General features: G+C 44.8%; 3 protein-coding genes across 3 annotated transcripts; 2 read left to right on the top strand and 1 right to left on the bottom strand.

The window, feature by feature from the left end:
- Nucleotides 1–466: 466 nt before the first annotated feature.
- N7471_010542 (E3 ubiquitin-protein ligase) lies at nt 467–1513 on the top strand (the record flags this gene model as incomplete). Its single annotated transcript, XM_057283261.1, has 1 exon — nt 467–1513. One exon carries the CDS (start codon nt 467–469, stop codon nt 1511–1513), a length of 1047 nt encoding a protein of 348 aa, XP_057132240.1.
- A 1295-nt stretch (nt 1514–2808) lies between these two features.
- On the bottom strand, nt 2809–6927 carry N7471_010541 (ATP-dependent helicase dcl2; the record flags this gene model as incomplete). Its single annotated transcript, XM_057283260.1, has 6 exons — nt 2809–5242; nt 5304–5915; nt 6095–6310; nt 6373–6508; nt 6562–6814; nt 6871–6927. The coding sequence occupies 6 exons, from the start codon at nt 6925–6927 to the stop codon at nt 2809–2811; spliced, it is 3708 nt and encodes a 1235-aa protein (XP_057132239.1).
- Nucleotides 6928–11824: 4897 nt separating this feature from the next.
- N7471_010540 (uncharacterized protein) lies at nt 11825–13609 on the top strand (the record flags this gene model as incomplete). The annotated part of the gene is made up of 5 exons (XM_057283259.1): nt 11825–12314; nt 12368–12542; nt 12584–12639; nt 12712–12910; nt 13192–13609. The coding sequence occupies 5 exons, from the start codon at nt 11825–11827 to the stop codon at nt 13607–13609; spliced, it is 1338 nt and encodes a 445-aa protein (XP_057132238.1).
- Nucleotides 13610–13851: the final 242 nt, after the last annotated feature.

Here is a 13851-nt window from a genome sequence, read left to right as displayed (position 1 = left end):
AGATGAGAAAATGAGTGATGCGTGAGGCAACGGAGTAAGGTAGATTTCAATGAGTAATGGATTTGAAGCAGCACAGGCTTTGTTATTTAATCCAGAATCTATGGGGCAGATTCCCTATGAAATATAAAAGTAACACAATATCAGAAGGGTATTAGTTGTATGCCTAAGCATTTATTATGCGTATATCTATGATTCGCTTCCACCATCACACAATTATATATTAATTTTGAACCGAGACCTCGAGGCTGTCTGGTACCGGGCGGGGTAAAACCGAAAATCTTTTGATTTTAGTTGCCAAGATGAGCGCCCAATCAGTGAGAGGAAGCGATTGGGTCATACCAAACCAAGGCGTCAACGTGCGGTGAATGTTTGGGCTTCTTCTTATAATACATCCCAAAGTTAATTCTCAACGATCTCCATCACTTAATTCTATGATTATCTGCCTCATATCATTCAATTTGTCACGATGGCCTACATGTTAGAACTGGATCAGCCTACAGCTGAGTTGATCGTTCAGATACAACTCCAAGATGCCGGCCTTTATTCAGAAATCTCCAAAGGGAAATCTCGGGATCCTACCGACGAGGAGCTGGCTTTTCAGTTACAAAACGAGCATTTGGAAGCAATTTCTAATTTTCTCAAGGATAGGCGAATGGCCATGAGTTTCGCAGCCGCGGTTCAAGCTGATGGGCGCATCCTGGCTCAGACAAAAGTGGAAGAAGAGAGCGCGTCTCAAGATCGAAGTATTGCGCGTCGATGGATGGATGATGAACATCTAGTCTCGGGAAATGACTTCGAAGCAGAAACATCAGGTTTAGACGATGAGACTCTGGCAAAACTCGAGATCTTGTATGTGTCCGGCTTGGAAGGGTACTACAACACAGAGGATGGGGGCATGACTGGGGCTGAAACTGAGCAAGCCGAGTCATCTGCTTGGGCAGCTCGACGACTCCGTCAACCACGATCACAAATTCGTCAATGTGTGGCTTGTGGAGATGATACAGAATTTTTCAACGTGGCGCGTGTCCCATGTCAACATGAGTATTGTCGTTCTTGTTTGGAAGCTCTTTTCAAAGCCTCAATAACAGACGAATCGTTATTTCCTCCACGATGCTGCCGGCAACCCATCAATTTGAGCATGGCTCGGATATTTCTCAAGTTTGAACTCGTCCAACTGTACGAGAAAAAGAAGGTTGAGTTTGAAACACCAAACAGAACGTACTGCTACTCTACTGAGTGTTCTGTTTTCATCGGGAAATCTCATATCGATGGTGAAGTAGCCACATGCCCCAACTGCCAGCACACGACCTGCACAAATTGCAAAGGGCGAGCCCATATGGGCGATTGCCCAAACGACCCTGCTATGCAACAGCTTTTGTCAGCGGCACAAGAAAATGGATGGCAACGCTGCTATTCATGTTGGCGACTAGTGGAATTGGACCATGGTTGCAATCATATGATGTCTGTGTCCCCTTTCTTTTCTCTCACAACTCTGATTTCTGACGGAAAATGACGATAGATGTCGCTGTGGTGCCGAATTCTGTTACAATTGTGGGGGAAAGTGGAAGAATTGCGCATGTGAACAATGGGACGAGCATCGTCTCCTTGCGCGTGCATACCAAATAGTCGATCGAGAAGCGGATCATCTGCCTGCCGCCAACCCCCCGCCAGCTATTGATGAATATCGGCTGGAAGATCAACTTGTACCAGACATAGACGAACCTCATATTGAAATTCAAGAGACAGAACCAAATGAACCTCGTGTATTCGCAGAAGGTTCAACGTTGTCCTTTATGCAGAGGCGTCGAGATACTTTGATCGCAAGAACAATGCAAGAGCTCAGAGACAACCACGAGTGCGGGCATGGTCGATGGAAATATGTACGAGGATCCCATCGATGCGAAGAATGCTCTCATTATTTGCCTCAATATATATTTGAATGTTGTCAATGCAGGCTCCAAGCTTGCAACCGCTGCAGAAGGAATAGACTCTAATACAACCATTTTGTGACTTAATTTCCTGCCGGCACATAGATGGGTACCTTCACTTTTGACAATTTATACCTTCTTGTCGGGAATTGCACGGTGATAGACCTAGAAGCCGTTTTCGAAACTCGAAATGAGAGTAGTGGCCAATAGAATATCCTTGTCTTCCTGCTGTGGCTGTTGCTTAATTACTCGAATAAAGCAACAATCGAGTCCCAAAGCCGGGGCTCATGAGTCTCGCTTACTCGAATTATCGAAGCACTAGAATCCATCATCCTTACCCAAATACAGGTTGAGACAAGCGTTAACCGATTTGGCGTTTGGTTTTCTGAGCACTCAATCCTGTGACTTATAAGTAGACTGTGCTAGGTAAAATATATGAACGCCACCAACGAGATAAACATATAGCCCCTTATTCTATGGCAAATATTCATTGATAGATTGATATTCACGATGAGTCACTCAAAAAAACCTACGCCTACGTCGCGTAAGCAACGGTTTCTTCTAAGCGATTTGGGTATAATGTCTTGATATTAATCTGCCGCTTAGTAGGGAGTAAATATGACTAAAGGCAAATAAAGTAGGACCCAGAAACAGCGGTGGAATTTTCCTCGATGTCTGTATCGTCGTTTTCTATCACAAACTACCGGCGGTGTATAGAACCATATTGCTATTCCAAATCTTAAGAAAGGTTTCGACTTCTCTCCTTTATTACAAGTGACAAAAGTAAACTGCTCAGGTGTATCTGATGCACTAGTAATACAAGGGACTTGATAATCAACGCTCTTGGAATTGGTCTCATCAATTCTTCCTTTCCTTATAATTAATTTGAAGTTCGTGACAAAAACGAGAGCGTCGCTTCGGCGGCTCGCACAAACGCTTCAGCTCTTGATGAACAGTGATTGATAGACGCTACTTCTTCACCTTCCATCCAAACAGAGATATCGTGCAAACTATTCTCGGTTTCTTTCACCCGAAAGTCGGCCTTGCGTGTACCCATAATACGATCCATAGCACTCTTTGGGTGTTCTAACTCTACATCATGCGCCGCGAAACGCTCAAGATAAGCCATCAACTCGATACGTTCCAAGAAGCGTTCACATGCATCCAGGTCGCCACCACTTTCAACGAAAATTGCCCCAATAGTGCTCTCAATAAGGTCTGAGTAGAACTTAGATGCTCTTAGCTGGGCAAGCGTGGCCCAAGGATATGAGCGCCCACTTTTTAGGGGTTTCTTGACTGCATCTCCAAGCATGCGATATATGTTGCTGCACGATGTCTGCATCTTAACAACATCTGAAGCGTCATGTCGCATGAACATCCATAATGCGGTATTTCTTGGTTGAACGGTCGCCCCAAAATTGCTTGCTGTTATCTCCTGCCCGTAGTAACATGTCTCGGTGGGAGCGAAATCCATGCAGAGGAATGCCAAGAAGTCGGCATTTACCAAAGCGGCTCGAATTTCCGTCATTCGACCTTCCGCAAGCTTTGGAACCTGAGCGTGCAGTCTTCTTGCAACGAGAAAGTCCAAAACCGCATCTCCCAGGAATTCAAGTCGTTGGTAAGACCCAGTTGTTTGGTCTCTTTGCCATGATGGGTGTGTGAGCGCCTCCCAGATCAGAGCCCGGTTCTTAAACTTGAAGCCAAGAAGTTTGTCAAGTTTGATTTCCAAATGGACCGGGAATTGGCAATTTTTCTTTGGTTGTTCTTGGGGTATTGGCGTGAAGTCGGAAATCTCCGGTAGAAAAATCCCGACAAGCTTTCGGGAGAGCGAATTTCCACCGTGTTCATAGGCAGCGGCTACGAGAGCTTCTACCACATCAGCATATACTTTTCTCGGAATCCCTTTGTCCGCAGCGTCTCCTTTATTCTGCCAAAAGATTGGATGTTTTCGCGTGATGAAATCAGCGCAGATAAATTGTTCCAAGTGAGCACTCACGGCCGCTTGCGTCAGTCTCTCGTTTGAGACTAGCAAATCCTTCATCTTTGATAGGTAGCCTTCATGCCATCGAGGATAAGTATAAAAGACATGCGTAGAGACCAAGAACTTGATCAGAGAGTCACCCAAAAATTCTAGTCGCTGGTAATTTACTGGCCATTGAGAAGAAGGAGATGTGATTGCCTCCGCTAGAGAACTCAATCCGATTTCAGGCACATCTCCAAAAATTTCAACGCGCATAGACTGCGCCATCAGATGCTGATGCAGTAATTGTATGATTGGCGGAATCAGGAGGCTGGTCCGACCCAGTTCCCAAGGCAGGAAATCAATGGTGCACTCAGTGGCAGCTATACAGGCTGTTTTGGTGAAAGTTTGTGTGGAGATTTGATCGGCCAACGTTGCTTGCTGTATGAGGTTCCGCCTTTTTTCAAACGGTCGACATTCGATTGTAAATCCACTTGCATCTGGGTTTCGAATCCACCTCACAAAGATGTGGGGAGTGAAATGAAGCTTAGGGCTTCGGATGAAACCCCCAGGGGAAAGAAGAGGCACACGAGTTTGCTCACTCCAAATAGCAAGGGATCCTCGATTGATATCAAGCCAGTCTTCTAGCTCTTCTAAGGGGAGGTCCGGAGTAAAGAATGGAAGAAACTCCGAATAATCTTCTTGTGGGGATTTTCCGCGAGTCGAATGGAATAATAAGGTCGTTATCTCCCGTATGATGGACCTTAAAAAAGGTGAGAGCGCTGTTTCAAGGTTGAAGGGCTGCAATGTTACCCTAAAGGTTGTTTGGTTATCCCAGTATAAGTCCACATTCGCATCAATTGGTAGCTTTACTGGTGTAAAAAGAGCCATCGCAAGATCTGATTGTACTTCCCCATTTTTAGAAACCTCGATGCGACATCTGTATATTGTTCGTTCGGTCCAATGGCCTGGAACGTCTTTCCAGAAGCTGATAAAGTTCTCCACTAAGGGCAGTTCGGCAGCCACAGCTTTTTGTTGACTCATCTCAGCCCATGAATTATCCTGGAACAAAGGAAGGAAATGGTCATTGATGAGACTTTGGCGGTGTAAAGCGTGAACGGCTTGAAAAGCCGCATCCTGTCGTGCTGACTGCTTTGTGGCCCACCAATGGCGCCCTTTCGCTACTCGTAACGAACTATCAACACCACTCGGCAGATAGACTGTAGATCGAAAGTGATTTTTTTCGTTACTCTCACATGAGAAAGAAGGAGAGGTTCGGCCTGGTGTCTCACTTTGCAGAGTTGTGCAGAAATGGTATAAATGGGATATGGCATTCTCTGCTGTCAGCAGCGCCCTGTGAACGGAATTTCCTTGCGTTAGCCATAAGGACAGAGATTATGGCAGAGAAGACAAACCCTGTGTCCAGAGATAACCGGAGAACTATGTTTTCAGATTCTCCATCGTCTATCTTCACTATTTGATGACGTCGATGATGGTCCAAACATAGCTCCTGCATTTTCTTTTCAAGCACATTCCATTGACGTGAAGCTAGGGATTCACAATTATCTTCTTCCATGATGACGAATTCAGAGATACTCTGTCGTGCTCGGCCCCGGCGTTGGATGTAGGATGTCATGTTGTCTGGAAGTTCGAATGAAATGACTAGATGACATGCTGGAATATCAATGCCTTCTTCGAGCACATTGGTGGCGACGATCAAATTTTTTGTGCCGCAGCGGAAGTCAGTGACCACTTCCTCGCTCTTCTTTAAGATCAAAGAGTTATCTATCGCCCAGTGTTCAGAGTGAGTAGAGCTGCTCACACAAGGCGCGCATCGAAACAGACCGTGGGTCAGTGGGTGCTCATTAAGCAACGCTGATAGAACGTAAGCAGTCGCTCGCTCTCGAACAAAAATAATTCCCGAGAGGTTTGCACAGGCTTTTGCCTTCAGAAACAATAAGAGTCGCTCAACTTTATTGGACATATTACCGGGCGCTTGCATATTGCCGCCAGTACCGTCAGAGATACTTCTCAGCAAAGTTATCAAATTTGGATATCTGTGGCTGGGCCACCAAACCGAAGAAGAGTTCCTCGGTCCAGCAATTCGCCCGGCAATGTGATGCGAAATTCTAGTGAGGAAGTAACTAGAAGCCCAATTGCCCAATTGATACCAAATCATACGGGCTTTTGTATGGAGGTTGGAAACCTCGTCCGGGAGGGATGGCCCATGGTTTTGCTGTCTTCACGCAGTTCCATGACAATCTTTTCTAATCTTTGTAAATGGAAAGGTAAGTCTGCTGCGTCGTTGCGGTCTCGGGAATAGACAATCCTGGTTAGATTCTGGTCAGAAACATGTTCCGCTAACTCCTGGCGCTGAACCAGGGGCGCCCGACAAGTTGCATCCAAATTCTTTTCAAGTTCCCTTTGAACCTCATTAGTATGCTCTATATTTAACTATTATCAATTTCTTTTTCATTCGCTCACCGGACTTTCTTTGGATCAACGGAAGCTGTCAAGCCAAGAATGCTTGGAACAGCTGCACTGCTGTTCTCGGCTTTAACTCTGTGATAAAAATCACGCATGATACGGTTCCCTGGATGCGATTTCACGCAATGATGAGCTACGCTAGCGTCAGTTTTATTAGATATCAAAATAATTATTTTTATTTCTCACCCTCATCAAAGACCAGCAAAGCCAAGTCTTGTAATTTAACAAAGCCGTGTGTGAGCGCATCGGCGAGGACAGCATGAGTAGCAAATACCACCTTCAATCCCCGAAGAGCGGCATCCCAAATCTCTTGATTGCTCCAACATTCCACTCCATCGTCCCCTGTCAGCATTCTCATGCTGACTGCGGGTATGTGACGCGAAATGTATGTCAGTTGTTGAATACATAATACTTTCGTCGGAACCAAAAACCAGACCATCTAAACGACGTGTTGTTTAATAGCAGTCGTACTTTGGCCTCAAACCATTAGCTTACCTGGTTATCTTGGCAACGCTCCAATTCTGCCATAATCCTCATGCTAGCTCTAAGCATCGTTATTATCTTTGAGGTTGCCCGATAGGGTGTCAAGTAATTCATACATGTAGGTCTTTCCACTTCCAGTTGGCATCTAAATTAGAAACATTAATGCGGGGCTCAATAAATATCTCTACGAGTTTAGAATGCAAGACTTACCACGGCGATGATATTTTCTTTCATACTCATCTCAAACATTTCGAGTTGATAGCTACGTGGCTGGAGATTATCCATGTTTGGGAAAGTGTGGGTGAGTCTGATTTATTTTAACAACGGTGACTAGATGTTTAAAATTGCTGGGAGTTACTCCCCTTTAACCTTTAACCTTGACATATGCTTGAAACGTGGTTATCTTCCATGGTCTGGTTTTCGTGGGATGTGTGCAGTGATGCATATGATATGTCGAATATGCATTTGCATTGCCAGAACTCCTCATCCGAACACCAATCAGGCTATGCGACGTGGTGCGCACTTGTATAAATGATACCTTCTCGCTGTCCAGATGCACGGTCCTCTTCATGGGCCACGTCTTTCGTCGACAGCGTGGGAATTTTAATTCAATAATTTATCGACTCTTGTCGTAAGCATCATAAAATGTGTTAGAGTATCATCATCATCATCCTCACTATCTTGTCCATTGTCGTCGTCTTCTTCTTCACTTATTCAGCATGGGCGAAGCATCCATGGATTTCATCCGAAGGCTAGTCGGATGTCAAGAGTTATCGGAATCTGAAATACATATTGCTCTTAAATTTGTATAGAGTCAGCTAAAGCCATCATATCTAGCGGGTTTCTCTTTACATACCACAGAGATATGTCTTGAGCGTCTATATAAACGAGATAAACAGCTTCAGAATGAGGCAAACTGAGTAAAGAAAGACTCCGAAAAAGAAGAAAGATAGTAGAATGATGATGCGTATTTTAAAATTTCCATGGGTGCTTTGTCTATTTATCTGGATTTCAGGTTGAAACTAGACCATTCTAGCGAGTCCTTGAATTTCTCTCTATTCGGCCAATTAGTTGGAATTTTCTTAATAACAATACGCATTATTGACACTTACTGACAGAATATAGTTTCTAAATATTTATCCAAATCTCATTCATCAAGCTGCAAACATCCAATTTGGAGAAAATCGATATAGACAACAAAAACCAGAAGGATCAAGCACATAAACAGATCAATAGAAGAAAAGAAGCAGATACAGAAAAAGCAGAAGGCCAACACAATAAAAAGTAGAAAGGCGAAAAGAATAAAAATCGAAGAAAGAAACCACTGAACAAACCAAATACCGGGATATATATAACTTCGAATCAAACAAAACCTGAATATTTTCAAAAAAGAAGAAGCAAACAGACCCCATTTGTACCGGCACCTGTCAGGATGACACTCGAGATTTTATACCACAATAAAAATATAAAAAACTGAAGACAACAACAACAAATCCCCTGGCAAAGCCTTATGATAAGCCCTAAGTTTGTTGACCAGTGCGATCACTCATATATGTTCGTTAATACCTATACCCATACCCATGCCCCATTTTGACGCCGTCTGCGTGTCAAACATTCGTGACAAGAACCTCACAACCTAATAGTATAGATGATGGTGTGGGAGATAGCATCCCGTTAGAACGCGGGTGGTCCAGCGATCCTTTGGGGAAAGACAAGGATCTATGGTGGATGGAGTTCATGTCGGGCAGCTGGGCATGGCGATGGGGCATGTCATGCGCGTGCGATACCGTGGGAATCTGGTAGTTCATTAGCGGCTGGGGCGTACCCTGGCTAGGTACTGGTGTAACGTGGGCGACAGGGTTGAAGATGTTATGGCGGAAAGACGGTGTCCAGGTATCGCAAGAGATTAACCGTGAGATAACCATAGATAATCGCACAACTACACGTCTATATCCAATCTAGGCAGCTGTTCCGGCAGCTGATCCTTTGCAGTGGCTGGGTTACATTAGTCCCAAATTTTCTGTTCTTTGGCAAACATCTTGGTGCCATCGAACTATCTGGACCACTGTGCCGGTTCTCGAAGTTTAACGCCATTCTGGGCGGAGAGTATCGCCTGTACATCCATCTCAATAGACTGGGTGCAGGGGTAGGTGTTGAGGTAGTTGAATTGCGTTCAATCGGGTTGGGAATAGGGAGTTTGAACCGCTAACGTATTTCACAAGCGAGCGGCGCACCCAAGCGAGTGGCGCACCCAAACCAACCTACTAATTTAAAATGCATATAACTCAACCAAAACTCCATTAAATTAAATACACTAAAATCATCATCTATCTGGACATGCATCTCTTCTATGACCCTGGTTTTTACATAGCCCGCACGTTGGTAATGCTCTCGTTCGTGGTTGTAAAAGTGGCGAAGGCCTTCTTCGCTGGGGGCGGGGGAGTGCTTCAACTACTGCCACCGGCTCAGTAATCAATTGAGAAGCTTCCTGTACTGAGAGCCCTCCTTCAGCTGGTATCTGCCTTCGGGATCGAGTGCGCTTTTGCTTCTGCTTCTCGTTGGCGGCGCGTAATTCCTTGTTTTCTTTAGCAAGTAAGATAGCACCTTGCATTGTAAGACGGAAGCCTTTCATAAGCTGGTTTAATGCACGATCTGACGGGCTGGTGGACTTCGAGATCTTGTACGAAGTATTGATAAAGCCTGCCGGCGTAGTTCTTTCTCTGTAGCTGGCGTTTTTGGTGTAAAATTTCGACTTGATTCACTACCCCGGCCGGGAGGGGGGTAGGCGTTCGAAGCCGGATATTAAGCTTTGAAATCACTTGATCTGATGTAAATGGCACTAAACCGGTAGCTCGGAAGCTGCTTTTAATTGTCTCCGGTTTAAAAGCTTCAATTCGTGCCTTTGGGTATGCTTTAAGAAAGTCAAGTTTCTCAATATGGTTGATCCCGTTCCGCATCTTCGTTTCAACCGCCCGACTATAAGACCGTTTTAAGACCGCAAAACAGCCGACATCGAGAGGTTGTAAAGGATGGGATAAATGAGTAGGCATACAAATTGGTATCATATTATTTTGCTCGCAAATTTGATCAAATTTCGGCGTTAAATGACTTCTATGTCCGTTAAGTATCAAAAGCCGATACCCACCCCCTTCGTACGTGAAGAAGTAGTAGGAATAAAGAGCTTTTCAAGCCAGCGAAGTCCAATTTCATCCGAAGTCCAACCATTAGGACTCACTTCAAGACGCCAATCGTTAGGAAGGCCGGTAAACCAGGATTTAAGGAAGACCTTTCCTTTGGAAATCACACACGGAGGAAGCACCTAGCTAGAAGCATTTGTACATTCAATCACCGTCACCCACTCTCGATTTCCAGGTTGTTTAAGTGCTCTCCGCCCGGAGTATTCACTCCTCGTAATAACCCTCGTAGTTGTCGTTAATCCTAAAGCAAAACCAGTCTCGTCAAAGTTATAAACGTCATCGGGGTCGATTCCAAAATTTGGAATCCAAATTGAAGGATCGTTTTTTGAACCAAATCAAACCATTCCCTAATAATTTTCGGGTCTTCACATTTCGCGCGCTTATAGTTATACCATTTCGAGAATCGGGAGGAGAGGAGAGGGTGCCTTTTAACAAAATTCGTCACCCAGTTTTCGCCGACCGAAGTAACCGGGGTGGTTCCACGTTGTTGAAGGAGAAGATTAGCTCTCTCTCGAACCATAGAAGGCCGGGGCGCTGATCCACGAGAATCCATAGAGAGTATCCATTTTTGAAGTGATTCCTCTTCAGTTGCAGTCAATTTATGTGAATTGGCGCGAGAAATCGCGCGGTGTTGTATACCACTTAGGCGGCGGCGGAGGGTGGATTCGGGGATATTAAAAAGCGGGCTGCTTCACGAATTGAGGTGATTTCTTGATTCTTAATAGCCTGCATAGCTAGTAAGATCCTACTCTCTTGCTCTATTGAATTCCTAGGGCTTTGAGAGCGTATTGGTGGCATGGTGGGTGGTTGAAGTAATTAAGTGCTAATTCTTGGACGCGTTTTGAGCAGGGTGCGCCACTCGCTTGTGAAATACGCTAGTGAGGTCGACAGCGAGGTTCAGGGGTCCGCAGTAGTGGAACCGATGGCTTCCCAGACATTTCGGGGACGATTTACTAATTTCTGGGGGTTTAAACAGGGCTATGCTGTTCGAGCTCATAACTGTTAGAACAGTATACAATTGGCCAATCAGGAAAAAATAGGAGAACTCTGTCTTGTTATTATGTAGCTACACTACATAGCAATATAGACGTGTAAAAGTTTAACCATTCTTTTACTTTAAGCACACAATAATTCTTACTAAAATTGATACCAAATGATTGAGACTTCATTCACAATCTATATACCTTCTTATGTTCTCCCTCTCTAGTCTAAGGGTAGAGAAAATTGAATTTACGATTATATTGCTTGGAAGTATCTTTTGTATGGAGTTTCTATATAAGAGATACTTAATTTTGCAATTTGTGATCCAGTGAGAATTTGTTATCCGCTGGGGCCCACCAATACCGGTAGGTGTTGGTGGGCTTGGCACGATTACAAGGGTTTTTTGGGAACTGAAATCCAATACCGATGCAAGACGTGACATGGTAAAGCAAGGTTATTTATTAGGAAACCTAATAGGGACTAGCTCGGTTTCGGGTACGAGCCGAGAAACAACACATGTGTCCGCTGGCGAAACTGTTTTCGACTTCTACTGTAGGAATTTCCAAATTGAAGTTCAACGTTGTATTATCATGGTCAGGTATCGAATCTATAGAGATCGGCGCGTCTCGCTGTTGTGTCGTCGAGAGGCCTAAGATTTTGCGGAGAAGGAGCATGTGGTCTTTCCCCGCTTACATAATGCATATGCCCCCTCTTAATGTCGCATTCTGGCTTTAGCCCCTGATTCCAATTATATCGCGCTGGATTCAACCATCTAAAGAACATAAACAATGTCAGTGGTAGCGCTATACAAAAGCTCCAAGGAAGCCGAGGGAAAGGCGCTTGAGATTGTATTTGGGAATGGAGTTAAGTATCAGCACTGGACCGTGAACACTTTGATGGCCATTCTGCATAGGCGAGTAGTTCGCTTATCCACAGAAGAGAAAGCTGGGCTTCTGGAACATCTTTCCAGCGCTTGTAAGTGCCGAAAAGCTATCGCGATTTTCTTTGAGAATGCTCCTGAACCGGCGATCCGAGGGCACGAGTACTATCTCGGGCGGTTGGAAGAGTTCTGCAGCTCGTTAGAACCTAAATGGATACCCAGCACTGAGCCAATACACCACTATCCTGAGCACGATGATGGAGAACGCCCACTTTCAAAACTCTATTTCGATCTGCTTTTATCGAGTGTCGATGAGATCGAACCCCGTCTGGCCTTTATTCAAGACATTCATCAAAGGTCCCTGGAGGGCAGAATCTGTATTGGCGCTCTTCCGATATGTAAGATTCCGAAGCCTCGTGCTACCTATATTGCAGCTCACATGCTCTTTTAGTGTGCGATACCCAGTACAAAGAGATTTTTGCTTTGTGCGAAAATTTTAGGCTTCTTGCAGAAGAGCTGGGCATAGACGCGAATAGCTGGGATGAACTTCGACGCAGGGTTGGATCTTTCGGAGTCAAAATGGATATCTTCCCAGCATTGATCGATAACAATGAGGCGGTCCCAGGGTATGACTATCTGCTAGGAAACTAACAGACCCTTCTGAAAGTGGGACCTCGCCTGCCCCGGTCCTTCGAGCGAGGCTCTTGGATGATCTCTATGCCTGTAAGCAGAAAAGAAATCTGGACTTCTACTTGGTCACTGGTAGCCTAGCTGCGCATATAATTGTACAGCTAGCGGTAATCTGGGAACCGTCGAGCCTGGAGAGGTTCCGAAAAGACACGATCTCGGAGATCATGTATCTTCGGGCGCTGTTAAAATATGGGCGAATTCAAGAGATTGACCAGGTGGACGCTCTTTCACGTCTGCTCGGTGAAGACCAACATGACGCACAGGGTACGCGTGATATATCTCGACTTGCTGCCATATACTCATGGTTAGTCCGAAATATCACTGCCATCGGTGAATACGGTTTGGCTATGCCGGTGGTTCCTGCGGTGGCTCATCTTTATACCTGGCCGTGTTCAAGTATCACTTTCCGCATGATGAAATAATGGATAAACTCTGCAATCGGTTTAGAAATGCCCTTTTTTGGAACGGATGTTTGCCCTAGAACCAGAACGATTGGGATAAATCTTTTATGAACTGGGTTCTGTGCGGATACCAGCCTCATCGGCCACGTGATCAATCTAAACTATGGACTCGTCTTGGCAACAGCAAAATTCAACCGACTTTCTTTTGCACACTCTTTGACAATGAGTATCGACTATCAGAGGCATCGCGGAGCGGGAGATTGAAGCGATTCTACCGTCAATCTGCCGCTGAATGCCTTGTTGAGCTCGATTTGGAAACAAGAGACTGCCTCGTACTTGATCCCTTTTTGATCATTCAATCGACCTTTTCAACTCTTGAAGAAATTGGCGGTTCTGACATTGACGCTTCCGGGTTTGATGCTTCCGAAGCATCTAATCGCGATATGAAATTTGCGGAATTCATCTATCAGAAGAGGAACGATGAGGGCTTCGTGGCTAAATTTCTCTCTCACTTCTTGGAACGTTGGGGTAAAATTAGGAATGCCAGGCTACCCCGGGACTACAGCACTCAACATATGCATTCGTTGGGCAAGTGGTATTGAATTCAAGCTGACTCTTTGTATCTTGCGGTCCCTTAAGTTATCAATGTCTCTTGATAGAATAGAAACGGGAAATAGTTTAGTTTGCCGTGGTTCAAAATTACACAGCCCGCAGGACTGCACCGTGGTGCCAAAGTATCTAGCTATATCATCCAGTGAGACTCCTTTTTGCTTGTTGATATGATGCTTTAAGAGATCAGGAACGTTGCCTCAGTCGCTGCCGAATAGGATTCATACTGTTATAT

The sequence above is a fragment of the Penicillium samsonianum genome (genome assembly GCF_028829775.1).
Source record: "Penicillium samsonianum strain IBT 33392 chromosome Unknown utg000006l_segment0_segment0, whole genome shotgun sequence".
In the NCBI taxonomy this organism is placed as follows: domain Eukaryota; kingdom Fungi; phylum Ascomycota; class Eurotiomycetes; order Eurotiales; family Aspergillaceae; genus Penicillium; species Penicillium samsonianum.
This window is presented reverse-complemented; position numbering and strand designations above follow the sequence as displayed.